This window comes from Lathamus discolor, chromosome 5 (genome assembly GCF_037157495.1).
Source record: "Lathamus discolor isolate bLatDis1 chromosome 5, bLatDis1.hap1, whole genome shotgun sequence".
NCBI lineage: Eukaryota > Metazoa > Chordata > Aves > Psittaciformes > Psittacidae > Lathamus > Lathamus discolor.
In genome coordinates, this window is record NC_088888.1 from 19708010 (window position 1) to 19731136 (window position 23127).

The window sequence follows — 23127 nt, forward strand, 5'->3', positions numbered from 1 at the left end:
GGCAAAACAGTGGGGCTTCTGGTTGATATGAAGTGTCACAAGATCTCCGAGTTACCGGCATGGAAGTCACTTTGTCTTGTTACTTAAAAATAAGAACAGCAGCCTCAGCAACATAGCATCGCTTACTGCCACTGCTGAATTGCTGTCTGACTACTGAACCTCCAAGGCCATCTTCTGCTGTGTCTTCCACATATTGGGACCCACTTGCTATATCTCCCTTCCTTCTCTCAAACTCATCTGAAATACATATATATATTTCAAAAAAAAAAGTTCACGCCTGACACGGTGATAATTTTAAAAGCTATGCTGCTCATGTCAAATTATTCAACATCTGTCTTCATGTTCCCACAAAAATTAGCATAGGATGGTGGTTTCTGATGACACCTATAGTGAAATATTTTGACTTCTACCAACAAGTTGCAAACAACCTGTCAAGAGGATAATGTCAGTTTTCTAGAACTGCATATTAAAGCCAATTGAGGGCTTATCTGGTGTGTGAAGCTACTGACCTGACCTAAAAACAGAGGCTTTGAGTGTCACGGGAGGGTGAATCTGATACACTACAGTTGGAGAACAGCAAAGCATTCTGAAGCACAGGACTGCACAGATTTAATGACTTGACCTTAAAGAGCTGCTGAAGGGCTACACAAATCTTGAACTGACCCAATCCTTTGGTGAGAGTTTCTCTAGCCCTCCAGTTACAAAACTCATTCCTGTAACCAAAAGGCTACAGCCTAAGCTACCACAGATTTAAGGGTTGGACAACAAGAGGAAATGGCTGCGCACAAATGATATATACATATATATATACACACACGCATGTATATATATAGTTTGGAGGACCACTGTGCTCATGCATCACATTTTTCAAACAGAATCAGCCAAGAAGTGTCTCACAGGAACCAGCTCCACCACGAGCTCAGCCAGCAATCTGCTCACCCATTTCTGAAGGCACAGGTGGTACACTGGGATAACACAAGAGAGCTGAAGAGCTCCGTGTCTGGACTCCTGTTCCAACTGGCAAAACAGCTAGAGGCAGCAGCAGCAGGGGGGAGGGACTGATCCAGGTCACCAGCTCAAGGTTAACATCAGAGTGTTTCTGTGCCCCCAGAAACTGGCAGCAAGATAGGCATGCACACAGGTTGCGAGAGTGTGAGGCATCCTGCATTGAAAGCTCTAGGAAAAGAGGTTTACTTTACAGGTAAAAGGAGCAGGAAACAAATCGTGTCACACGTACACGAAGTGAAGAAGTGCAGATGTTTACGGAGTAAGCCCAGGTTATGTTTTACCATGACACTCCTCCATCGCAGACACAAGAAAACATTCTTTCACTAGATCTTTGGCTGCCTGTAATGGCACTTCAGGGGTGATTCAGTGTGATGGTGTCTCTTTAAAGAGAGAGCTTTACTAGGTCATTTATTCCCCACCTCAGAGGCTAGGGCAAGATTACTCTGTATTGTGAGAGCTTCCTCCCCACCAGTTCCCAGCGCCTAAAGCCCATCCATCCCCTCTGATCACCGTGCCAGGCAGCTTTCCCTGCTGCCCCGCCTAAACCTCCTTTATTCCATCACCTTGCTGTAGCCCTTCATCACACATTGTGATGACCATCCCCAAAATGCCTTTTTCACAAGTCAATTATGAGAGGCACAGACAAAACATCCCAGGCTTATTTAGCCTGAAAGGCCACTGCTGAGCAGCTGGACTGTGCTACCTGCAAGGCAACCCAGAAATGTTAATTATAATCTGCACATGGAGTAAGCAAAGCAACAGCTCTGTGACAGAGCTACAGATACCCTGAAATCTGCAAGGCCTACTAGACATACTCTTCCCTTTGGACACCACCCTTCCACCCTTCCCTTTCAGTCTAATTTATAGTTTTTACAGTCTTTAACTCCAAGGCTGAAAGGGCAAGTCCCCTTTCTCCTTACCTCTTCCTCCCTCCCCCCAAATTCTGACATTTCCTAAAGATCTATTCCAGCTTGCTCCTCATCCTGACCAGCAGCATTAACACACCAGGACTGGAAGGCACACACAGTTTGGGAAATACTGTACCACAAAAGGTCAATAAAAACCGCTTCTTGGCAGTCTGCTGAGCTGCCTTCCCTATCAGGCCAGCCTTGTCTTGCTGCAACCAACAAGGCTGAAAGGATGGTATCAGCTATGAGAAAAGGGTTTCAGACACACTTCAGTCATTACGACAAATGCCTATTTATCTAACAAGCCTCTCCAGGTAGCCGGCAAAAAGCACCTTGACTCCTAATTAAATTGCACCTCCATTGCAAATACTCCTTTCCCAGAAACCCTCTTACACACATTTTATTTATACCATTCATCTCAATAAACCTCTCCAACAACTCCACTGTCCTAGACAGAGGTCTTTTGTGCTCATCCATGTGGGTGTATTATTTAAAGGGTACATCAAATGGATAGTTTATCTTTTTTAATCTGATTTAATCTCATCAGATTTACTAAAGTAAAATATATTTATAGACCCATATAGATGCCTCTCCCCATCTCCATAAATAAATATTCAAAAGCAGAAGAACAGATCTGAAACATGATACTCAAGTTCCCATCATTTCTACCTCAAGTGCCACATGATACCAACATTCACAACACTGAACACCTCAGTAAAGCTTAAAGCTATGGCGAGAGACTAACATTTAGGACAAACCAAAGTGGAGGGGGGTAGAAGGACTAGTTTCAAATCCTGCTTTATTTATCCTTGCAAATAAAACAGTATCAATCTGGCTCTGCTCGAGCCATCAATAACAGCAGTCTTGCATCCGAGCAAAGAGCACTGGCTGCACAAGGCATGAAGTAAGTTCAGAGCAGTGGACTGAAGGCAGGATTGGGGAAGACAATATGAAAACTATTAGTCACCATAGAAGTTGCAGTGTGCTGATTCCACAAGACACTGCTCTGGGCTGCACTCAGCCACAGTTGCTTGTTAAGGCATCTGATAGTCTCGATAGTTTGAATAGGTAAGGGAGGGGAGAGGAGAGGAAAGAAAGGACTAGGTTTCTCCTTTGTGCAGTTAAATAGGAGGATAGAAATAGTGTACCATTTTGGCTTAAAAGGATGCTTTCCTCTTAGTGCATGTCTATATCTGTGCTTTCTTTTGTATACAGCTTCCCCAATCTCCGAGAGAAAAAGACAAAAACATTAGTAAGTTATTCTGAAGATCTAATTTAGCAGCAACTCTATCAAATGCAAGTTCACTGAAGTGGATGAAAAAACACAACAGGCAACCTTCTAAAGCACATCAAGTTTAAGCTCCATCCCTCTGGTTGCTATGCTGAGTGGAGAGACCATTCTACAGCAAGTGACAGCTACTCACCAGCGAGTACACTAAAACACAATAACAGAAGTTCAGCTAGAAGCAGATTACCTGTTTTAAAGGATTAAATAACCTGCCCTGACCAGGCTTCTTTACCACAAACTCATTCTACTTCTCATCTTCCCAGCCTTCAGAGGGTCCTAAAATTTTCCTCTGGACATACAGACTGGGAGAAAATCCATATACTGGGAGGGAGAAACAACAAAAAAAGCAGCTAAACACCCTCTATTTAAAATGGTTATTTTACAAAACGGACCCAAAATCAAACTAACATCCCAGCCCTCAAGGAGAAAGGAGGAATTGTTTCCATTAAAGAAATACATCATTAAAAAGTGACCTACAAAGACTTACCCATAGTCAGTGAGACTGAACTGATCTTTGCCAGAGCTCACACAAGAGACTGGCTGCGTGCTGTTAGAAGAGGGGGAGCGGGGGGCGGGGGGGGGCTGGATTCTCTCACTGGGGTCTCTCTTTAGAGCTCCGAGAGCTTGGCTCGTTAGAGGCAGAGGCATGCCTTCCAGAAGGACTTTACAGCAGCGCACAACTGAGTTGTAAGCCAAGATAAAGCCGGCTTGTTGTAAGAGGCAAGTCTTGTGGGTTGCTTTTATTTATTTTTTCCCAGTGTATTGGAAATGCAGATCTTGTAAAGCAAGAATCAAGAGAGGGCTGGCAGAGGGAAGGGGGGGGGGGGGGGTGGGGCTGTGCGGCTGGCTAAAGTGAATCCCGACTGTTCTCTCCACCCAGGGCTTGTGCTAAGCGGGGGATAGGGTGCCGTCCCCAGCCTCTTCTGCCCCTGAGGGGCTGTGGGAGCCAACCTCTCATGGCGGGGGGAGGGAGGGTGACCTTCGAGGTTGCTATTTGCCACCCTGCCTGCAAGCAAGGAAAAGAAATAAACACCATTGCAATAATAATAATGATGATGATAACACAAAAAAGCCAAGCAGCTCGACATCAGCTCTGGCACAGACCAGCACCCCCAACACACACTCACAATCTGAAGAAGAAAATCGGTAGCAAAGTTCAACAGGGTGCAAAAGCAGCCTCAGCCCTCGCGCCCCGGGAGGGAAGGGAGCCCGGCGGGGGTCGCCGTGAGGTGGGAGGGAGGAGCCGAGCCAGCCCCGCCGAGCCGGGCAGACCCGGGCAACTCGGCGAGTGGGCTGCCCCGGCAGCAAGGGAGACCCGAGGCACCGAGCCCCGGCGAGGCAGCGGCGGCTGCCCTTCGCTGTGTTTCCCCGCGCGGGGCTCTGGCAAGGAAGAAAGCCCACAAAGGCTGCGCAGGGAGGGGATACTCAGGCCCCCCCTGCCCCAAAGAAACTGCAACTCGGAGTGCTCCCAGCGCAGCGCCGCCGCGTTTCGCACGGCATCAGCGAGGCGTCCCCAGGGGACAGGGCCGGGCCCGGGGTCGTTCTCGCCCGCGGCAGGTCTCTCATGCCCGGCTCCCGGCGCGACACCTCGGCGGGCTCCTACACCGGCGGTGCCAGGGGTTACAGAGAGAAATTATGAAGCGGCTGCAGGCGCTGGAAGCCTTATTGCTGCATGAATCTCTCCGCTCGGGCTGCGACGAGCTTCGCCGGCATCATTTACTTTCTCCTGCAGGTGCTTTTTAACTTTGATCCCGCCGTCGTTGTCTGCGCCCTCACCTCCCCAAACAGCGACCGCGACAACGTCTCTTACCGTAAACCCCTTGTCCCCTGCTGTACACCGGCACCAGAGACAGGAATAAAACCCAGATCATCTCCATCTTCAAGGCAGAGCCTTCATCGCCGGCGAAGAGAAGCATCCAAAACAGCCCAGGCAGCATCCGGCGGGGAAGCGAGTAGCAGACGAAAGCCTCCCGGAACGCCGCCCCATGCGCCCGGCTTCGCGCCGGGCAGCGGCGCCCCTCGGGCAGAGGGAGGGAAGGGGAGGAACCCCCCGAACTCCCCCACCGGGGCCGCCTGAGGATGGAATCAAAAAAAAAAAAAAAAAAAAAAAGAAAAGAAAAAGGAAGGAAAATAAAAAAAAAGGAGGGAGCGAGGGAAGGAGGCAGAAAGGGGGGCAGGAAAGCGGGGCGCTGCTTCCCGCTTCCCCTCGCCAGGTTCTCGAGGGTCTCCAGGAAAACGGGCAGCCGCGCCCGCCCGCAGGGGGCCCGGAGAAGCCAGCCCAGGGCACCGTCAGGAGCGGGGCCAGGCTGCCTCCGGCCCCTGCGGAAAAAGGGGGTTCTTTGTTCGGTGGGAGCCGCCGAGCGCTGCCGAAAGTGCTGCCAACTGGGGCCAACTTGGGAGAGTCCTCAGCCTTCCTCCTCCGACAAGGATCTGGCCGCAGCCCCAAGAGCAAACGGGGAGAGGGAGGTGGAGAAAAAGGGGGGGGAAGGAAGGGTGGGGGTAGGAGCCAGTTGCTGAAAGGCGGAGGGAGAGGTAGGTGATGCTCTCTCCTATTTTCCTGATCTTCTGGGGAGGGGATTGTTGTAATTAATCAAATCCAGGAAGAATATTTTTTTTTTTAGAGCGGCTCCCAAGAGCTTCCCCAGCTGCACTGCCTCGCCCCAGCCAGCCTGAAGGGAGAAGCAAGCGGGGAGCAGCCAGAGCTCACGCTCGCCCCGCCTGCTGCTCAGCCAGGCTTTCTTCGCCTCCACCCCAGCCTGACAGGTCCTTCTCCCTTCAAAACTTTTTCTTATGTGGTGTGCCGGCCTCGGGTGGGTGCTTTGCCTCCGCTGCTTGCCTGCTCCTCCCGCCTCGCAGATTATTTGCGGCTCTGGAGGGGTCCGCGTCGCACTCCCTCGACGCGGCTGCCGGAGGTCCCGGTGGGAACTAACAGGGGCTGCAGCTGGGAGGATCCGCCGAGGAGGACCGAGAAGCTGCAGAAAGTTCGGTTACTCCTGCCAGACACCGGCTGCGAACCGCGTGGCAGGTCCCTGCCCCACCGCTTCTTCCCGAAGCGCCAAAATCTCCTGCAAAAGTTGCCGGGAGCGTCACCGCTCTCCGGCCAGCCCCGGGGCGCTCCGCTCCGCCGGTCCCCGACGGGGCGGCCGGGAGGCACCGCACGGCTCTCCTGTGGCCCCACCGGCCAGGCTTGCCCGGGGCAGCCTCACCCTCCCTGCCTGTCGCTCTGCCGGGCGCACCGTGATTCCCTCCCCTTTGGCTTTCCAGGTTTTCTCCTCCCCTCTTCACCATTTCATTCCTCTTCAGTTTAAAAAAAAAATAAAAGGGAGCCAATTAAAGAAGCCGTGCTCTGCAGAGCCCTGCCTCCTGCCCAGTTCTGAGAGCCTCCCCTCTCCCCGGCCCAGTTAGAGACAGCACCGCGGGGCTGGGGAGAAAAAGGGACTTGCTTCGGGCGGAGAGATCAGCCGTCAGCCCGGGGTCCCTCCATCCTCAGGACACTCGTGGCAAGGTCGGCTTCTCCCGGGTGGGACTTGAGATGTGGGAAGCTCAGGGGCGGCGGGGACTCGGGGCACCCCTTGGCGCTTGTACGGGCAGCGAGTCGGGGATGGGAGGAAGGGAGCGCAGATTGCCGGAGGGGGTGGGGGGAGTCTCCTGTGCTGGCGATGGCTAGTACCAGCAAAGTTTTTTGGCTTCTTCCCCAGTAGGTTGCAGGTTGGTGGGGCTGCCTTGTGAATGCTGCTCGGGAGCGGAGGATCGGGGTTCTAAGTGCGGCGGGGGTGCTGTGCGGGTCCCCAGCCCGGTGCATGGCTGCGGGAATCGGCGGTACCCGTGGGGCTGTGATGATGCTCGTCCATAAAACCCGGAGCGGGGGAGCTGCGCTTTCCCCCCCCCCCCCCGCTTCCCCGCCGCGCAGGGCCCGGAGGGAGACCTCCGGCCGGGAGGAGGTCTGCGGAAGGAGATGCTGCCCGACCGCGCCGGTCATCCCGGTCATCTCCACCGGCACCCGAAGCGCCGACGCGGAGCCCTGCTTCGCCATCCTTACCTCCATCTGCTTTGCTGGGGGATAGGTAAAATGCTGCTTCGGCCACGCGTGGGCTCACGGTGCTGCTCCGTTGCGCGGTGCCCCGCGGCTCTGCATGGATGGCCGCTCGCCACTGGGGCTGCTGGCGGGAGCTGTACCAGGAGTGAAAGCGGACGGGAAGAGGCACTGGATCGCCATGTGAACGAGTCACTCCCTGGATAAAAATGTAATTAAAAACTTAATAATAACAATATTGGAAGATATATTGAAAGATATAATAATATATAATATTGAAAGCAACCAGACAGGGAGCGGCTGGTTGCTGAGTCATGCTCTAAAAACCAAACAATTAATAGATATAGCCGCTAATTAGTAAGCGGTTATTCCTAATGTAAGCGTGCTCAGCGGGAGAGGAAAGCAATAGCATGCACCAGGAGGAGAACGGCTTTATGGACAGAGCAGCTTCCCCCAGTGACCATCATCCACTAATGCGGGAGGCAAGGCAGGCAGGTCTCACACTGGACCCTACTCCCTCACTTGTCAGGATGTCGCCAGTATAGAACTGCTTTGTTAGATTGTTTGAGGTTTATTCCATTCATATTTTATTCTCCCAACTCCCACCATAACCAGGATAAAAGAACATTTGCCAAGAAACTGTGGCACTCTGAGGTGTCCTTTCCCAAGATGATAGCATATAGCAGGGCACTTTATGAAAGCACCTGATGTGAGCAAGTTTACTTTTAATACAACAAATCTTCACCTGAGAAGGAGTTAATCCTTCCTACAGTGGTGGTGGCAACATTAATAAAAGGTGTAGAAGTAGAAGGAGGTGGCCAGCACTGGGAGGACAAGCAGGGCAGCCCCCTTACTAGGGCATGGGGAGAAGCAGAAGCTGCTGCTGAGAAAAATTATAATTGTCCACATCTGCATGGAGCAAGCCGAAAGCAACGCAAAGAAATGAAGTGAAGAGATGTTTACAGATCCAGGAAACTTCACAGTGATAAGAAAAAAAAAGCATAGAGATATGAATCCTGTCTTTTCTACTCATAATTTTGAAATAAGGATATTTATGGGGCATTTTGTAGCCTTGCTTTTTTTTTTTTTTTTTTTTTTTCCCCCAAGGATTCTCATTCGATTGTGGAATAGTGCCTCAAAGTTTGAATGACTTATGTGTTACATATCTGAATAATGAGTCTAAAAAAAATCCCCAAAATATGCACTTTACACCCCTTTTTGTGTTAACATTCAATGCACAGGCTCACATGTTTCACTGGCACACATGCTTATGAAAAATGAATTTCAAAGTAAACTGTCAGAGTATGCTCTGAGTGGAAAAAAATGCTGCCAAAACACAAGTACATTACTGCATTTGCTAAATAAGGTAATTAATTATTGGTTGAGGCCTAATAAACCCTAGCATTCATAACTGTGGTGTTTCCAATGGGTGACAGCAAGCCAGCACTCCTATGTACCCTTGCTAAGCAAGTAGATATTTGTCATAAGGAAACCGTACTCTGTAGCGATTCCACTTGTCAGAAAGCAAAGATGAAGCATGTTTTTCCTTCCCTAGTCTGTTTCCACAGAACATATTTGTCCCATCTTTCCGGCTGGGAATCAGTGTCTCTGGTTGCTTCTCAAGACCCCACTTGTCCAGTGAGTCCTGTCTCTTTGAAATATTTATACATACTACATCACCTATATTTCACAGCTATGTTAAGAGGTAGACAGTCGCTGGGACGGATGTGCTGTTCAAAGAGAGCAAATCATATATAGCACAATGTCACCAGGCAAGAGACAATTGAAGAGCTGTGGGAGGCCAAGGTCCAGTTGCAAGAACATTAATTCTCTCTGTGTAGATATTTTCATGCTATAGTCTGGTGTAGTCTGTCATTTATTTATTTCCTGAGATGATGCAGCTATCTCTGGGCCCCAGTGATCTCTTGAGCTTGTGGCCTGACATTTCTGTCACCTCATTCCTGTTCATTTTCTTCTCAGTACCACATCCAAGAATGTCTCTGGGATCCCTGAAGTTCAGTCTCTTCCTCCCTTCCCTCCCTACACACACATATGGAAGTGGAAGCTTTGCAGCAGCATTTCCCTTCCTATAGCTTAGTAAAAGGGAGTAGAAATAGAAAGTGAGGAGGGAAAAGGAACACAGTGGGAAACCTTAAAGGCAATGGGCAAGCAAGGGTGACTCCAAATGCTGCAAGAGAGGTAAGAGTTCAGAAGGGGAAAGCCAGAGGACTCTCTAGTGCTGCAGCAGAGATGTTAGGGACAAGGGAAAACAAGGAAACTCTAACTGCAGGTCTGTATTGAGGAGCTGAGCATGCAGGGAGGCTCCTGCATGGTTGTTGCTGTTGGGACAGGCTGAGCTGGGACAGGCGCTGCAACAGCACAGCACAGGCGCATGTGTCCAGCCTGAGGCAGTGAAGTAGGGCACCAAGAGAGCCAGAGAGGGAACTGGGAAAGGCAAGGAAGAGCAGGGAGTGTGGGGAGGGGGAGCCCTGTCTCACTGCTATAAACAAAGTAGGGGCAGCAGCACTGACTACTCTGCAAAGCACAAGCTACAGGAAGATAGGAAAGAATGGGTGAAGCTACAGTGACAGGATGCACTTAAATTGTCATGAGGTGGTGGAATCAGCATCTCTTTGGGGAAAAAAGTCCTTGTAGCCTAGAGCAGTGCTTCCCACCATGTTTAATACTAGATTGGTGCTACTACTGTCTGAAATCCTCATGGGTATCTCCTTGTGGTATGAAGCATGCCAAGATAGGGCTATAAATCCCAAAGGCTCTGCTTTGCTGTCCTCAGTTCTCCTCATCTCCACTCAAGGGAATACACCTATGCTGTGCTTGATTTCTTCCCAGATGCATTTTACAACACTAGTAGTACCTGTGAGCCTCTTGTGTATTCTCTGCTTTTTTGATTAGTTCTCCTCATCACAGAGAGTGTTTGGTACTGAAAGGAGTGATGAAGAAGGAATCCATCTCTATTTTTCACCCAAGGTACTCATCCTGTCTCAGCTTTACCACCCTTCCTCCCTGCAGTTCCCAGCCAGTTTCAGAGCCATGCTGGGGTTTCTGGCAGCTGGTTGCTATTGTATGGGGTTTTGCTATTCCTGCCTTTACTCAATTATACTTTGAAAAACATCTGTTTACTGGTTAAGGCTTATGGGAAAACCATTGCAATCCCTCACCCCTGTGATCTCAACGTGTGGCCACCTGTTTTTCCTCAGCTCGAGCGTTCATACATAGACACACAACACACACAACATCCCACCTCTTGTGCACTAAGTCTACAGGCTTCTAACTCAACATTTTCTACCAATCCCTATGCTTTTTAGCTTATATATCTAGTTTGTCAGAGATCCTGCTGTTATTTTGCTTCAGGACAGATTGGGGCTGGTATAGGGGCACAGACAAGTGTCTCAGCATCACTGGGAGCATCTTTTTCCCGTTTCACCCTTTCTTTGATCTTTTTTTCCTCTCTGCCTCCTTCTCCTCCTGCATTCATGCTTTCTTCTGCTTTCCCACCCTCCCTTTCATGTGTAAAAAGTGAGTTTAAAAAAACGACAAGCTGGTGCTGGTCAAAGGAGCTTGTTCTCCCTTTCTTCCACTTCCTTTCATTGCTGCAGCCCCCCTCTCTGAGCACGTCTCCCAGAGTGCACTGGAGAGGGATGATTTTTCACAGAGATCAGGTACAAAGGGTTTGGGCATGATCCTTCCCTGTTCTTGCTGTTTGCCACTGCCAGAAAGGGTGCATCGACTGCAGATTTTGTCAGTGCCGGGCAGATGATCTGAAATGTGTGATCTCTGCCCTGCGGTGGAGGTGGTGGTGCTGGGGAGGGTAAAGGAGCTACTTTTGAAGCAGATACCTTCAGCCAGAGGGTTGTGTTTGAAGCAGTTGCCAGTACTCCCAGGAGGCTGTGCTACTTGTATTTCCCTTGAGAGGTTTTAAATACAGCTCACAGCATGGGAATGATTGATTGACATGAGTCGGAAGTAAAATCTACATAGGACAGCTCTCAGATGGGGCCTTGCTCTTTAGACCTTGGTGGAGACATCCACACAGAGCACATCTCACCTAGCCTGACATGAGGAGGAAGCAGCTCTGCAGAGCCACTTTTGTGGGAGCACTCAGGTAAGGCTGTGGGCTCGTATGCCTCAAGACCTCTTGTTGGTGAGAAAACCTCCAGCTGGTACCGCCTCACTTCAATTGCCCAGCGTCCACACCTGGTTTTGGGAAGATGACATATTATCAACACATTGACTTAAAATTACACACAAGAAATTCCTCAGTCCCTGTTGTCTCCAGATGGAGCCACCCTCACTTCAGAAAGGCGAACATCTGTGTTTTGGATGTAAAAAGGAGGCTGCAGAGAAAACTGGTTTGCTGCCATGCTCTCCCCTTGCTACTGATCCTGACCACAAGACTGAGGAGAGATGGTCACAGGAAGATTCATCAGTGTGCTAGGCAGGTTGCAGAAGAGCATGCAATTCAATGCCTGAAGCAGCCCCACCACTCTCTAGGGAACCATACAGTGTTCATCAGTGGTGCAGCTCTCCACCAGCCTCTTGCTGTAACATGACAATGAAAAACTCAGAAATCCAAAGCTATCAGGGGCCTATGTGCACCGCCACTGTCCAGACAGCTTGCACAGTCAGAACTTTACTGGTATGGGCTTGTTTTGCCCAAGAGAATGAGCATGTAGTCCTAGCTCACCTGGGCATCGGCGGCTGTTTTGGCTGGAGAGATCTGAATCAGCCCAGTTCTCCGGTGGAGGCTTCCTCCTGCTCTCTTTTCAGCAGCTCTCCAACTGATCGCTGTTTCCTTTCACTACCATAAATCCTCTCTCCTGGCTTGGCCCATCTTCCCTTCCCCCCAGACACCTTCCAGAAGCATTATAAATAGCACAGCTTCAACCTGAGTTTTGGAAATCCTGGGGCTAGAGCTCCTGTTGGAAGTGCAGTGGCCCCAAGTGTACTGATATCCTCCAGAGCTACTCAAAGGTGGATGTGGACACTTGTGGTTTAGTTCAAAGTAACTTTTATGGCCTGTTTCACTGTCACACCTTACTCGGCTTGTACCTATAACCCAGGTGGCAGGTGAATCCATCAGAGGGTTTCCAGGCTTAAGGAGAGAAGGCAAGGAGCTGCTTCTCACTGGGAAATGGATGCTCTAGTGCCACTGAACTTCCCTGCTTTGAGCCCGTAAGCTGGTCAGGTCTGAAGGGATAGAGTGCTGCAGTTCTTACCTCCCCAAGGAAGAACTCTCTCAGTTCATCTGCTAGGAGCCTGGGTCTCTCAGCCCTCATTTATGTTCCCAGCACTACTTGCATATACACTATTTCATCTCAGTGTTTTGACCTTGCATGACTGTAAGTAAACTTAGATGCTTGAATTCCAATTGTGAAGAGAAATGTGGAATGTAAAAAAACCAAGGAAAGTTGGCATCCCTAACTTAATCCAGAAGACACTGTCTTCTCATAACCCAAGTATAGCTAGCAAAACTAGCCCACAAGGCTTGGCTCCTCGAGTTTGAGAATGAAGCCTGTACAATTAACTTGCGCAAAAGTAGTTTCCTTGTTGGATGTCATATACAGTCTATGAGCTACCCCTACAAGTTACTTTTGCCTCTTCATTTGCAGGTGGTTTTGGCCGCTGCTGGAACACTCGACTCAAGAATCCAGTGATTTTTGCCTTTGTGTGAACCTGTGTGTAAACGCGCACACACACAGATCCTCTCCGCTCCTGTCCAGTGACACTACAGCTACATTTTTAACAAACCATCTGTTCAAGTCAAAGCATCTGAACAATTCTTCACACAAATCTAGATGTGCAAAGAAGAGAAAACATCTGGAATTGTGCCTGCTGAATGGATGCTCTAAAACACTGCTCCTCGCAAGGGTTACTGCTCCCTCCTTATCTTTGGGGTGGGTCCAAAACAAAATTCCTTGTTTCCTCTGTGCTTAAATATACTCACATCCTCAAGACACAGTGACACCCTTGTCTTTCCCTTGATCTATTTTAGAAAACCCACGGTGAAATACTCTGTTTAAACTTACCGTGACTATTTATAACACAATCTTCTAGCAGACCAGAGATGGCACATACAAGGAATTAACAGAAAAACCCTATTGGGAGGAAATTATAGAAACACAAACTGCATTTACAAACATGTTTTTTGGTTGAGCTGCTCTAATCATTTTAGAAAAGCTGGGGATGGGGCTACCTAGGGACATGATCCAGGTGTGCAGGTGCTGCGCAGCACTGAGGTACTGCTGGCGGAGAGGCACAGCTCACCATCAGAGCTGTTCTTGCCAGGGTTACCACTGCTCCCAAGCAAAGCAACAAACAAATGTGCACTCACAGATGGGTTTTGCTGGCACAGCTGTCTCAGTCGTGAATTGCACCTCTGATCAAAATTGAGAATCCTTGGGCGAGGAGATGGGGATGAAACACAAAGTCGAGGTGTGACTCACAGTCAGACAGCGAGGCAGGGACATGAGCAGAGCTGGAACAGTACTTTCTTCCCTCATTTCTCAGAGCTGCTGCAGACAGACGGCGTTGCCACTGAACTGTATATTTCAGTGTATAATTACTCGCTTATTAGCTGGCTACCTCATCATGCCAAGAAAGTTAGCGGGAATGTGGAGCAAAGACATTTCTCCTCTCCCTGTCTTTCAGACCAGAGGAAAAACAACAGATCATACAACCTGCTGGGAATCTCCACCTCCTCCACCCTTTTTAGGCTGGCAGAGGTTGAAGTTGGATTGATTTCTCAGTTACATCTAGTATGCAGAAGAAAGAGAGCTAATCATGCTAGCCTGATACTAGAGCCAGGGATGCTGATGGCCATGGCTATTACTGCTTCCAGAGTGATGTGCTGGGCACATGTGCCTGGTGGGTGACCTTGCACTGAGCCATGAAGATATTGGGAGCAACCAGCTCTACCACACACCATTGCTCAGTACCTCATAGAGGGGAAGGAATATAACACAGGGTATCAACCTGACGTAGAGCAAATTACAGGGCCACTGGAGTCAAGGTAAGGCTTGGCTTACCTACTATAGAGGTGTCACTTTTTAAAGCTTGAAAACGTAACGGATCTCCGGAGAAGTTTCTCCATGCAGCTTCCCAGGTGGCCACGTTTTCATGAAGGGTGAAGTGATTGTTCTTGTCAAATCAGCCCCTGCATTCAAACTTCCCCAGGAAAACCAGATGAGTTTTTTGAATAACAGCAGCAGACTTCCTTATTAGCAAAATCAAGCAGGAAAATTAGTGAAAATAGTATAATTTTTATACAGACCAAATCATTCCTACATAGCAGAGACAGAAAGAAATACTGCTGGTCCGACCCCCTGTTCTAATCAGAGCACATTGTAAGGAACAACCTTCAACCTTGATTTCTGAGAAGCCAATAATAAACCATTCATTTGTATTTCATGCAGAGCAGTGCCATATTCCATCAGGATGCACAAACCAGTATTCTGAAGGAACAATACGCATTTGGGATTGGATTTACAGCTGTTCAGTAGCCTTCAGATTTTCAGGTAAACTATAATATCTGACTTGCTGGAAGGTTTCATGGCAAGTGACACTGCACTGAAGAATAAATGCCTCTGATTTTCCCCCTCTGATTTTTCCTGGTCTCTGGCATCAGGACTGAAGAAGACAGGAGCCATGTCTCCACCCAACTTCAGGAGGGACTGGGGGAACCAGCAAGATCCAAGAGATAGGGAGAAGCCGGTGGGAAGCCAGGGCAGGACTGACTCAGGAATTAGTGTGGGCGGGCAGAGAAAGGATCGGGTGGGAAATGGCCAGTAGAGGGGGTGAAAGAGGGACCGTGGGTCGTCTTGAAGCTTGGAAAGAGAAACCAGGAATGCTGGAAAGATGGTGGGGGCACGTGAACAACCAAAACTTGGAGAAAGTCAGCATGTAAGGTGGCACTTCTGCAGCATCACTGGTGCAGGGGCTAATAGTCCCAGGCTGTGCTGGCATGTGGTTCTGGGCCATGGGCAGGGTGGCGACAGGTTTGGGAGGGGAGTTTGGGCAGGGTCCCCAGCATCTGGCAGCTCTGCCCCTTCTTTCTGCCCCTTCAGCTCTTACTTTTCTCCATTCCAGCTTTTGGCAACCCCTCGCTTTGCACCCCGCTAGGATTCCGTTAAGGGAGCTGGAGGGGTTGGAGGAGCTGATCAAAAGGTAAAGAAGAGGGTGAAATATGCCTCCCTCTTCCTAAGGAGCTCCCCTGGGCATACCTGGTCTTGGGCATAACATGGAGTTTAACCCCCTCAGCTGGCAGGGGCCTAGCTCATCCCTGCTCCAAACATCTTGTTTGGGTGCAGGAGATGCATCACCTGTGTGAGGTGTGTTAAGTACTCTTCTTCCTTCACCATGTCTGGAAAAAGTACCTCTGAGCCCCTAAAAACAGCAGACATTTTGGTGGAAGATGGATAAGAAAGAATATTTTGCAGGAACCAAGAGATGTCTGTCTCTGCCAAATGAGCATTGGCCAATCAAAAAATTACCAATAGAGATTTCTCATATTAGCACTTTTTTCCCCCCTTGCTTGTCTTGGTGGAATCACATTTCATTTTCAAATCACAGTTCTACATTTACCATTCCTGATTTAGTAAATTGCCTCTTGGAGAAGCAGTGTCTAACCTACCTTTATGTAAGACTTCGCAGGATAATGTGTCTGTTGGACTCAGAGAGGCTCACAAAAAAAGTGGCAGATGCAGCAAATGTATTGAAATGGAGGTAATGCAAATGATTTTACATTCAAAATATTCTTCCTCTAGTAACTTAACACTTTCAGAAAATATTGTATTGTCAGTAAGGCTTAAATCTAAAACCTTGAAGCAAGAGGAATTTTATTGTCTTTCTCCTTCTTTATTTTTCTCTTAACAGGGATCAAAATCAACCTTTCAATAAGCCTCTTTTTGTAGTCAAAATAGAAGGAGGTGAAGATACCTCTATAATAAGAGTTGGCTCAAGGCTTATCAGCAGGGTAGGTAAAATTTAATTTTGCAGCCCAAGGATTTTCTCTTCACCCTTGGGCAGGCAAAATTCACCTGTGTGGCAGCAGCAGAGTGAGTCCCTCCTGGGATGTATTTCTCCTTTTCTACCCCATTGATACCTCACAGCTTGTAGGGGGAAAGGTTGGACAGTCGGCTGGTGCCTGCTGCAGCTACGCCATCCCCATCTCTTCCAGCCCAGGCAAACTACGTTGCTGGCTGCCCCTGGCAGGCTCCCACCTTTGCCTGTGCATGAAAAAAGCCCTGTCTGTAATAAGGTAGAGAAACTCACATCTGCAAAGCCGAGCCTGGAACCATTATCTTACAGCTGCAAACACAGCCTCCCACTTAAATGAAAGGATGCAGATAATTGAGTTATCTTGTATAAAACAAATTCTTCTGCCCCATAAACTGTACCCAGTACACATGATGCAATCTCACTGTGCCAGGCTGGAAACGGGGGGTGTTGGGAACGGAGGTGGCTTACTCACCCCAAGCAGGAGCAGACTTCTCATGTGCTGTTAGCACACACAGCTAAACTTCAGAGGATGGTGACATTCACATATATGCCCCTTCCCATTTCAGATCCATGGGAATACCATCAAGCTGATGATTTCTACTGAAATCAATAAGAAAGGTAGAGGGCATGAGCAAAATCATTAATAATTCCTCTCAATTATAATCTAGTTTCTTCAAATACAGCTGTTGCTGGAGCCTTCAGCCAAAATTAATGAAATGGAAAATCTGAAGGACAATAAACAGTATATTTGTGAGCTAGAGGGATGTGAACAAACGGTAAACAAACAGAAAAATGTCAAAGGGGTTAAATCTTTAATAAACTACTGCTCCAACATCGTTTGATGAGCTCTCCTTAAGCTGTTTCACAAATACTTTTCTTTGCTTTCAGAGTCAGTCTGGTCTTTTTCAAGCCAAACACACTTCACAAGACAAATTGGTAGAGGAACCAAAATGGGCCTTTAAAACAGAAATAGATTGTAACCTTATTCTTGGTTTTAAAAGCAACAGTATGAATGCAAGATTACATATTCATCCTAGTTGTGATTCTTCATCCCTCATAGGTACGCAGCCTATCCTGTGTTTGGCATGGAGCTCATTGATACTCAGTAATTTCTGCTGTTTATAAAGTGAATCAAGCAGGTACATTCTGCAATTGTTAATTCTAAGGGTAATAACATACACACACGTGCATCCACCCACATAAGCACAGTGAGGTTAATACCAATCTAAACATATTTTGTATGGCAGAAAGAACAGAAAAACATTATCAGCAGAGCTGTTGGAAGAGGGGGTTGTAGTGCTGGGCACATGAGTTCAGAAGTTACTCTGTGTTCGCCTGTCCAGCCTGGGTAAACACTGTATGTACCTCTCTTAAAGTACTTTATTGAGTGGTTTGGGATGACAAAGGCCACAATCCCTGTATGTCTTAAAGCAGCCAGCAATGCAGATGAAAACATCACATTTATGAAGCCAAGGGAGGAAAGGATGTTTTCTTAGGCCTGATTTCATGTCGCAAGTACATTTTTGTTACTTTTGGACTTACCAAGAGTGACTCAAAATACAGAAAGAATTCCAATCCCCCAAGACACAGAGACAATCAATCACCGATGAAGGGGAAATGCTGAATTCCCAGTACCTAGCCTTCCTTAAGAAAGCCTGTCGGCTGTGTAATGCAAACTAATCTGTTCTGAGCATCAGCTTTCTTGTTTCTTGCCCTGGTTCACATATATACAACATCCATTGGGAGAGGGAGAGAGAGAGAGGGAAAAAGAAGGGGGAGGTACAAGGCAGGGGGGCATAGAAAGAGAGGCCACATCCACACATATCAATGACTGTTGGAAGAAAACAGCCAATACATGGAGCTGGAGTTGGAGAAAGGTGGACTGCTCTGCAATTTTCTTGGTAAACTGCAGCTGAGATTGGTTCAGAACTATCAGAAATAAAATGCTGCATGGAAGACAAAAATCAGAGCATGTTTTTAACTGTTGGGGGAGGGAGGGAGTATTGGCTGGGGGAAGCAGATGGCAGTGACTTACGAGAACAGGGCACTGCTGTTGTAGCCACTGCTGCAACTGCCACAGCTCAGCTCTTTTCCGTCTGACAGAAGGGCCTCTGGGCAGCCACAGATGAGTCAGACTCATGGGTGTTGTACAGGCATCTCTGGAGAACCCCAGTTCTTCCCTTTCATTTGTGTCACGATACTTCAGGGTTTAAAATGAGTCATGCAGCCCCTACATCCTACGAGCAGCCTTTTCCCTCTCACTGCATCTTTCCCAGTGCCTGAGCTGCGGTCAGCCCCGATGAGCCCAGCGTGGCTGGGTGGCATCATACAGAAGGCATCCCTACAGTCTCCAAGCAAGAGTGTCGTTAGCATCCTCTTGAGTGTTTCACCAAGGAGGCTGAGGAGCAGCAGCTATTGACACACATTGAAGCCACTTCGTTTGCACTCTTTAGGAAGACCTTCTGGCTTTGGCAAACCACTTGAACCTATAAGTTACCTATTAGCACTGATGAATAGCTCCATTTGTTCCGGGAGACACCACTGCCCCTGACCAACACTGGCCCAACCCCAACAGACAGTGGAAGCAGAAGGACAGTTTTGAGCTTGAGACTGGCCAAAGCACATATCCAGTGTATCCCACCACACAAGAAACTCCTGGCTGTTTGGAAAAGAGAAACTGTGTCAGCAGCGGCACCCTGGGCTGCTCTTTTTTCACACGACTTATCTGTTGGTTTGAAGCTGGTGCAGTTTCCTACCCTCAAAAGACTATTTTAAGCTCTACAGAGAGCAGTTGTTGAACAAGCTGTGTTAATACAGCAGAGCAGCAGCAAATCCGTATCACCTTCTTAGCTAATGGCTTCCTCTCCTGGAAAAGAGATTCCTGAGAAAAGAAACAAACACTGCTATCTGTGCCAAAACGCCTGACCTGAGCCTCCACACAGCTTGCTGTTCCCCCGGCATGTGGGAGGGGAAAGGGCACCTCTGGTGAACTGCTCTGCCCTCAAATACAGGTCTGGAGGCTGAGGGCTGTGGTCAAAGAGGTGAGCGGGTGCAGAATTATTGCTTTCTGTGCTTTGATACTTCTGGGAAAAAATAAGGGAAACTTAGCCATTGTCATACAAACATTTTATGCAAATCTTATCTTTGTCTTCTGCATACTGGTACATAATTTGCATCTGATTATCAACTTTGGGTCTATTGTTTTATTCTAAACAGGATTCTTGATGATGAAAGGTGTTCAATTGACAGCCCTGGTGAATAAAGTGATCTCTCTAACAAGGTGATAGGAGAAGAACAGCTACGCACACTGGGCTCTGCCATTACTTGGTGATCTTAAAGGTCATTTCCATCCTAGCTGATTCTATGATTATTCCTCAGCCAGGGTCAACAGTGAGTCCTTGGCCTCTCTGAGCCTGCCAGCTGATGCAGAGTAGGGCTGTGAATGTGGATTCCCTCTGAACTTTCTATGAAGACAACCCAAAATGCTTTAAAAAGTAACAGCTAGTATGTTGGATCAGATTCACATTTGTGCTACACCTACAAAGGGTAGTAGTACCTAGCTGGCTCTGACAACACAGAGAGAGATCATGAGAAAGTTTACACAGTGGTATCTTCACACCCAAAATGAAAGCCTTCGCCCTCTTGATCCAAAGGAGAGCAGGCTTTTGCTTCCTCTGGCACATGCACAGATATTGCCAGCTGGATATAGCCCTGTGTGTGAGTCCTTTTTCTGACTGTAGTAGCGTGTCTTGCCTTGTGTCACAAGGAAAAAAGATTTGTCTGGTGTTAAAGTGGCTCAAGTCTGCTGGAGTCAATGGCTTGACTGTTCACTCTGGCTGACATTTTGGGTCCGTTAGACCACATTAGCATAAACTTTTTGGGAAGCCCTGTGTAGAAATCAATGATAACAAGAGATCATGGTCTTCAAGTTCTGCTACACATGGATCTTAGCAGTTACCTCCCCTGCCTCTGGAAAGATTCTATTACTTCATATTGAGTGGTGGCACAGGGCCCTCCCTAGTGCTGGATGAGCATAGGGAGCTATTCACAGTAGCTACAGGATGAAACGGTAATTGATCTACCAACCTACCCTGCACCACAAGCCTACTTCAGTCAAGCCAAAGGATGAGGACAAATGGATGTTAATCCTGATCCTTAGGCTTAAGCAGCCACAATACTGAGCACTATGAGCCTGTCCACTTGATTTTGGGATAGATGGCTGTTTTAGCTGCGTTTGTCCTGTCAGTAAAGTATTCAGGCCCCGTAACAGCTGTTTCTGTAAGAGTGCCAGATTAGGACAAATAATGCAGACTTAGTGCTCTTTACATGGACTGCATGGGCTGACCCTGCTGCAATATGCACACCCACAAATCTTCTCAGCTTGTTACGTCATCGAACGTGGCTGCTCTTCCGTAAGGACAGGAGCCGGGTGATACCTCAACAGATTTTGAGCGCTACATGCTAAGTCAGAACTGGAAATAGCCTGACTAGGAGAGCCCTGGGCCTGGCCTGGCAGGGAGGTAGACCCTGTCAGAAAAATGCAGGATCAAGCAAGACGTGGCAGCCCTGCTGGATAGGACCCTTGGCTTTGCAGAGGAGGGGGCATAGTTTTCCTGTCATTAAGGAAGACATCTCTCATTGTTTCTGCACTTACTCTTTGCTAACAGCCCCTTAGTATTTCACTTCTCTCTCCTCTGCACAGCCAATTCCAGGTTAAGAAGGCAGGAGTATGCATTGTGTAAATGAAGTTTGTTGTTTTCCTTTGAAGTATGTGGGAAGGCTTTGAAAGCCCAACTGTAGCCGTTCCTGATAATCTCAACTTTCTGCTCTATTTCTCTGGTTAACCTTGCTGACTCGAAACAACAAAAAGCGTAGCCTGAAGGAAATGATGCTCACTGCTTTCTTAACTTTCTGATGGTATTTTACCAGAGATATTTTCTTTTTGTTAAAATCTTTGAAGTCCATTTCTCTCTTTCTGTGTGGATTCTCATTGAGACCAAATGGCTCTTATCAGCCTGCTTCCCCAGGCATGGGGCAGGAGGCATGACTGCCTTCCCCAGGTCATAACAAGAAGACAGCTGGTAAGGGTGCCACTGAGATGCCAGGAGTAAGCAAGTCAACACAGGGATGTTTTCAATTTTCTTCCCAGAGGAAGGTGAGAGTGAAATGTTCCCTCACACGTGTCCCACTTAGAGCCAAGACGTGATCTATTAGGCCACCACTCTACCCGTCTAGTAAGACTGAACAAATCTCTTTCAAATTGCTTTGCAGTCAGCTCAAGAGGTCACTCTTGACTCAAGCAAACTTTCTTCTCCTATGCACACTTGCTTCCCTCTGCCCCTATCTGCATTTCAAACTAATTGAACAGCCATCCCATGCCTTCAAGGCATAGATGCTGCTTCTGCTGTGGCACAAATACTGAGTGTGAAGAAGGCGATGGAGAAAGACATTTGACACACTGTAACATAATCACCATACCATACAGCAGGCTGAAAATGGGAAGGACCTACAACTGGAAGATTTCACTGCCAAGAAAGTCTGTCCCATGGGTAGAGCAATAGGGTTCATCCTGACCAAGTCAGCAGAATATACCACCCACCTACAAGAATTTAATATTGCCAACCCCTGCCTCTGTCTCGACGCTAAGGAAATTTCTAATTCTTCAGGGGAAGAAGAAAAAGACATGTTCTGCCTCCATAAACCCCAACCCTTCCATCATGGATGTGACAAATAAAAGGAGGGATAAAGAACTGTGTAAACAGGCCCCTTGAACATAATTGAAGAACCAGACTAATTTGGCTTGTCTTTATAACAGGTCAGAGCTGGGCACTAGACTTACCCACAACAGATAAAGATGAGTAACTACATAATGAGGGTAAAATATTCATTAAGCTAATTGCATGTTAATTAAGTAAATGATGCTATTAGGGATCCATTGAGCTCCATCTGTGTGTGCAAACAGGAGTGAGAATAATCACACCAGAAAGCATGAGAAAAGACAGTGACAGCTCTGGGGCTCCTGGCATGCAGGGGTGGAAGGGACAACCAGTGAGGGCAGCTCCAGGTCTTTTGGGAGCTGGCAGCTGTGGAAAGAAGGATGGTCTCATGAGAAGAGGCAGGGCTGGCAATGAGAAACTCTAGGTGCTGTTGCCAGCAATCACGTTGTAAATGGGCATATCATTCCCAGCACTCCATTTCCAGATAAACCAGACAGGAATTACAGCCATCTCCCAAGCGAGAAAATTCACGAGAAAACTCAGGAAAGGGTCTAGCCAAACTCACCTTTACTATCATATCTGTTGATTTTATCAGAATTGCTTGCAGGGGCAGGGATCCATCACCCCAGAAAGCGACATAGGACTCAAGTCAATAAGCTGTAAGGCACTGGAAAAGTCTGGTTTTGAAAATGGCCTACAAGGCTAAAAATAAGGAGTCCGAAATTACTCTTCCCTTTAAACTTCTTCGTGTCAGCACCATGGAGGACAATTTCTAATAAATACTTCTTCAAAAAAGGAGAAAAAAATTCTTCTGACATAGTTATGGCCAGTGCTGCATAAAGCAGAATAGAGAAAATACCTACATATTTCATGTTAAAATTCATTAATAATGGAAGGCAAGGATTAAATTACATAACTGCCAGATTTAAGTTAAATAATATTTTCATCAGAAAGAAAGGGAGATGGGACCACTCCATAACCAACACGTTTATGTCAGTACATGAATAATTTAGGCAAATAATACAACAGCTTTTTAAAGGGGAGAAGATTCGATGAGGAGATTGGGTTAGAAAGGACTTGCACTGCATTTGGAGATTTGAAGGACTGGGAGAATAATTCATATTCAATCATTCATTTGATTAATTTCTTCTTTCT

The 23127-nt window shown here is 47.6% G+C and overlaps 1 protein-coding gene and 1 long non-coding RNA gene across 8 annotated transcripts in view; one reads left to right on the top strand and one right to left on the bottom strand.

Annotated features, from left to right (window-relative positions):
• The window catches only part of MDGA1 (MAM domain containing glycosylphosphatidylinositol anchor 1), a 154783-nt gene extending 145299 nt beyond the window's left edge, over positions 1–9484 (bottom strand). For 3 of the 5 annotated variants that reach the window (XM_065680015.1, XM_065680014.1, XM_065680013.1), the window contains exons 1-2: positions 8736–9484; positions 7244–7436 (exon numbers count right to left, since the gene is read on the bottom strand). In XM_065680015.1, coding sequence (XP_065536087.1) covers positions 7244–7436; positions 8736–8810 — 268 coding nt within the window. In that variant the 5' untranslated portion in view covers positions 8811–9484. Of the gene's footprint in view, positions 1–5014; positions 5278–7243; positions 7437–8735 lie in introns of those variants that run through there. The other 2 variants (XM_065680016.1, XM_065680017.1) reach the window with 1 other exon arrangement.
• LOC136014876 (uncharacterized) lies at positions 6581–14757 on the top strand. 3 transcript variants are annotated; one of them, XR_010612903.1, is made up of 4 exons: positions 6581–6709; positions 6906–7448; positions 12868–13152; positions 14671–14757. It is a non-coding gene; the product is annotated as an uncharacterized LOC136014876 (long non-coding RNA). The 3 variants fall into 3 exon arrangements; XR_010612904.1 differs by lacking the exon at positions 14671–14757 and having other exon boundaries at positions 6903–7448; positions 12868–13212; XR_010612902.1 differs by lacking the exon at positions 14671–14757 and having other exon boundaries at positions 12868–13212.
• Positions 14758–23127: the final 8370 nt, after the last annotated feature.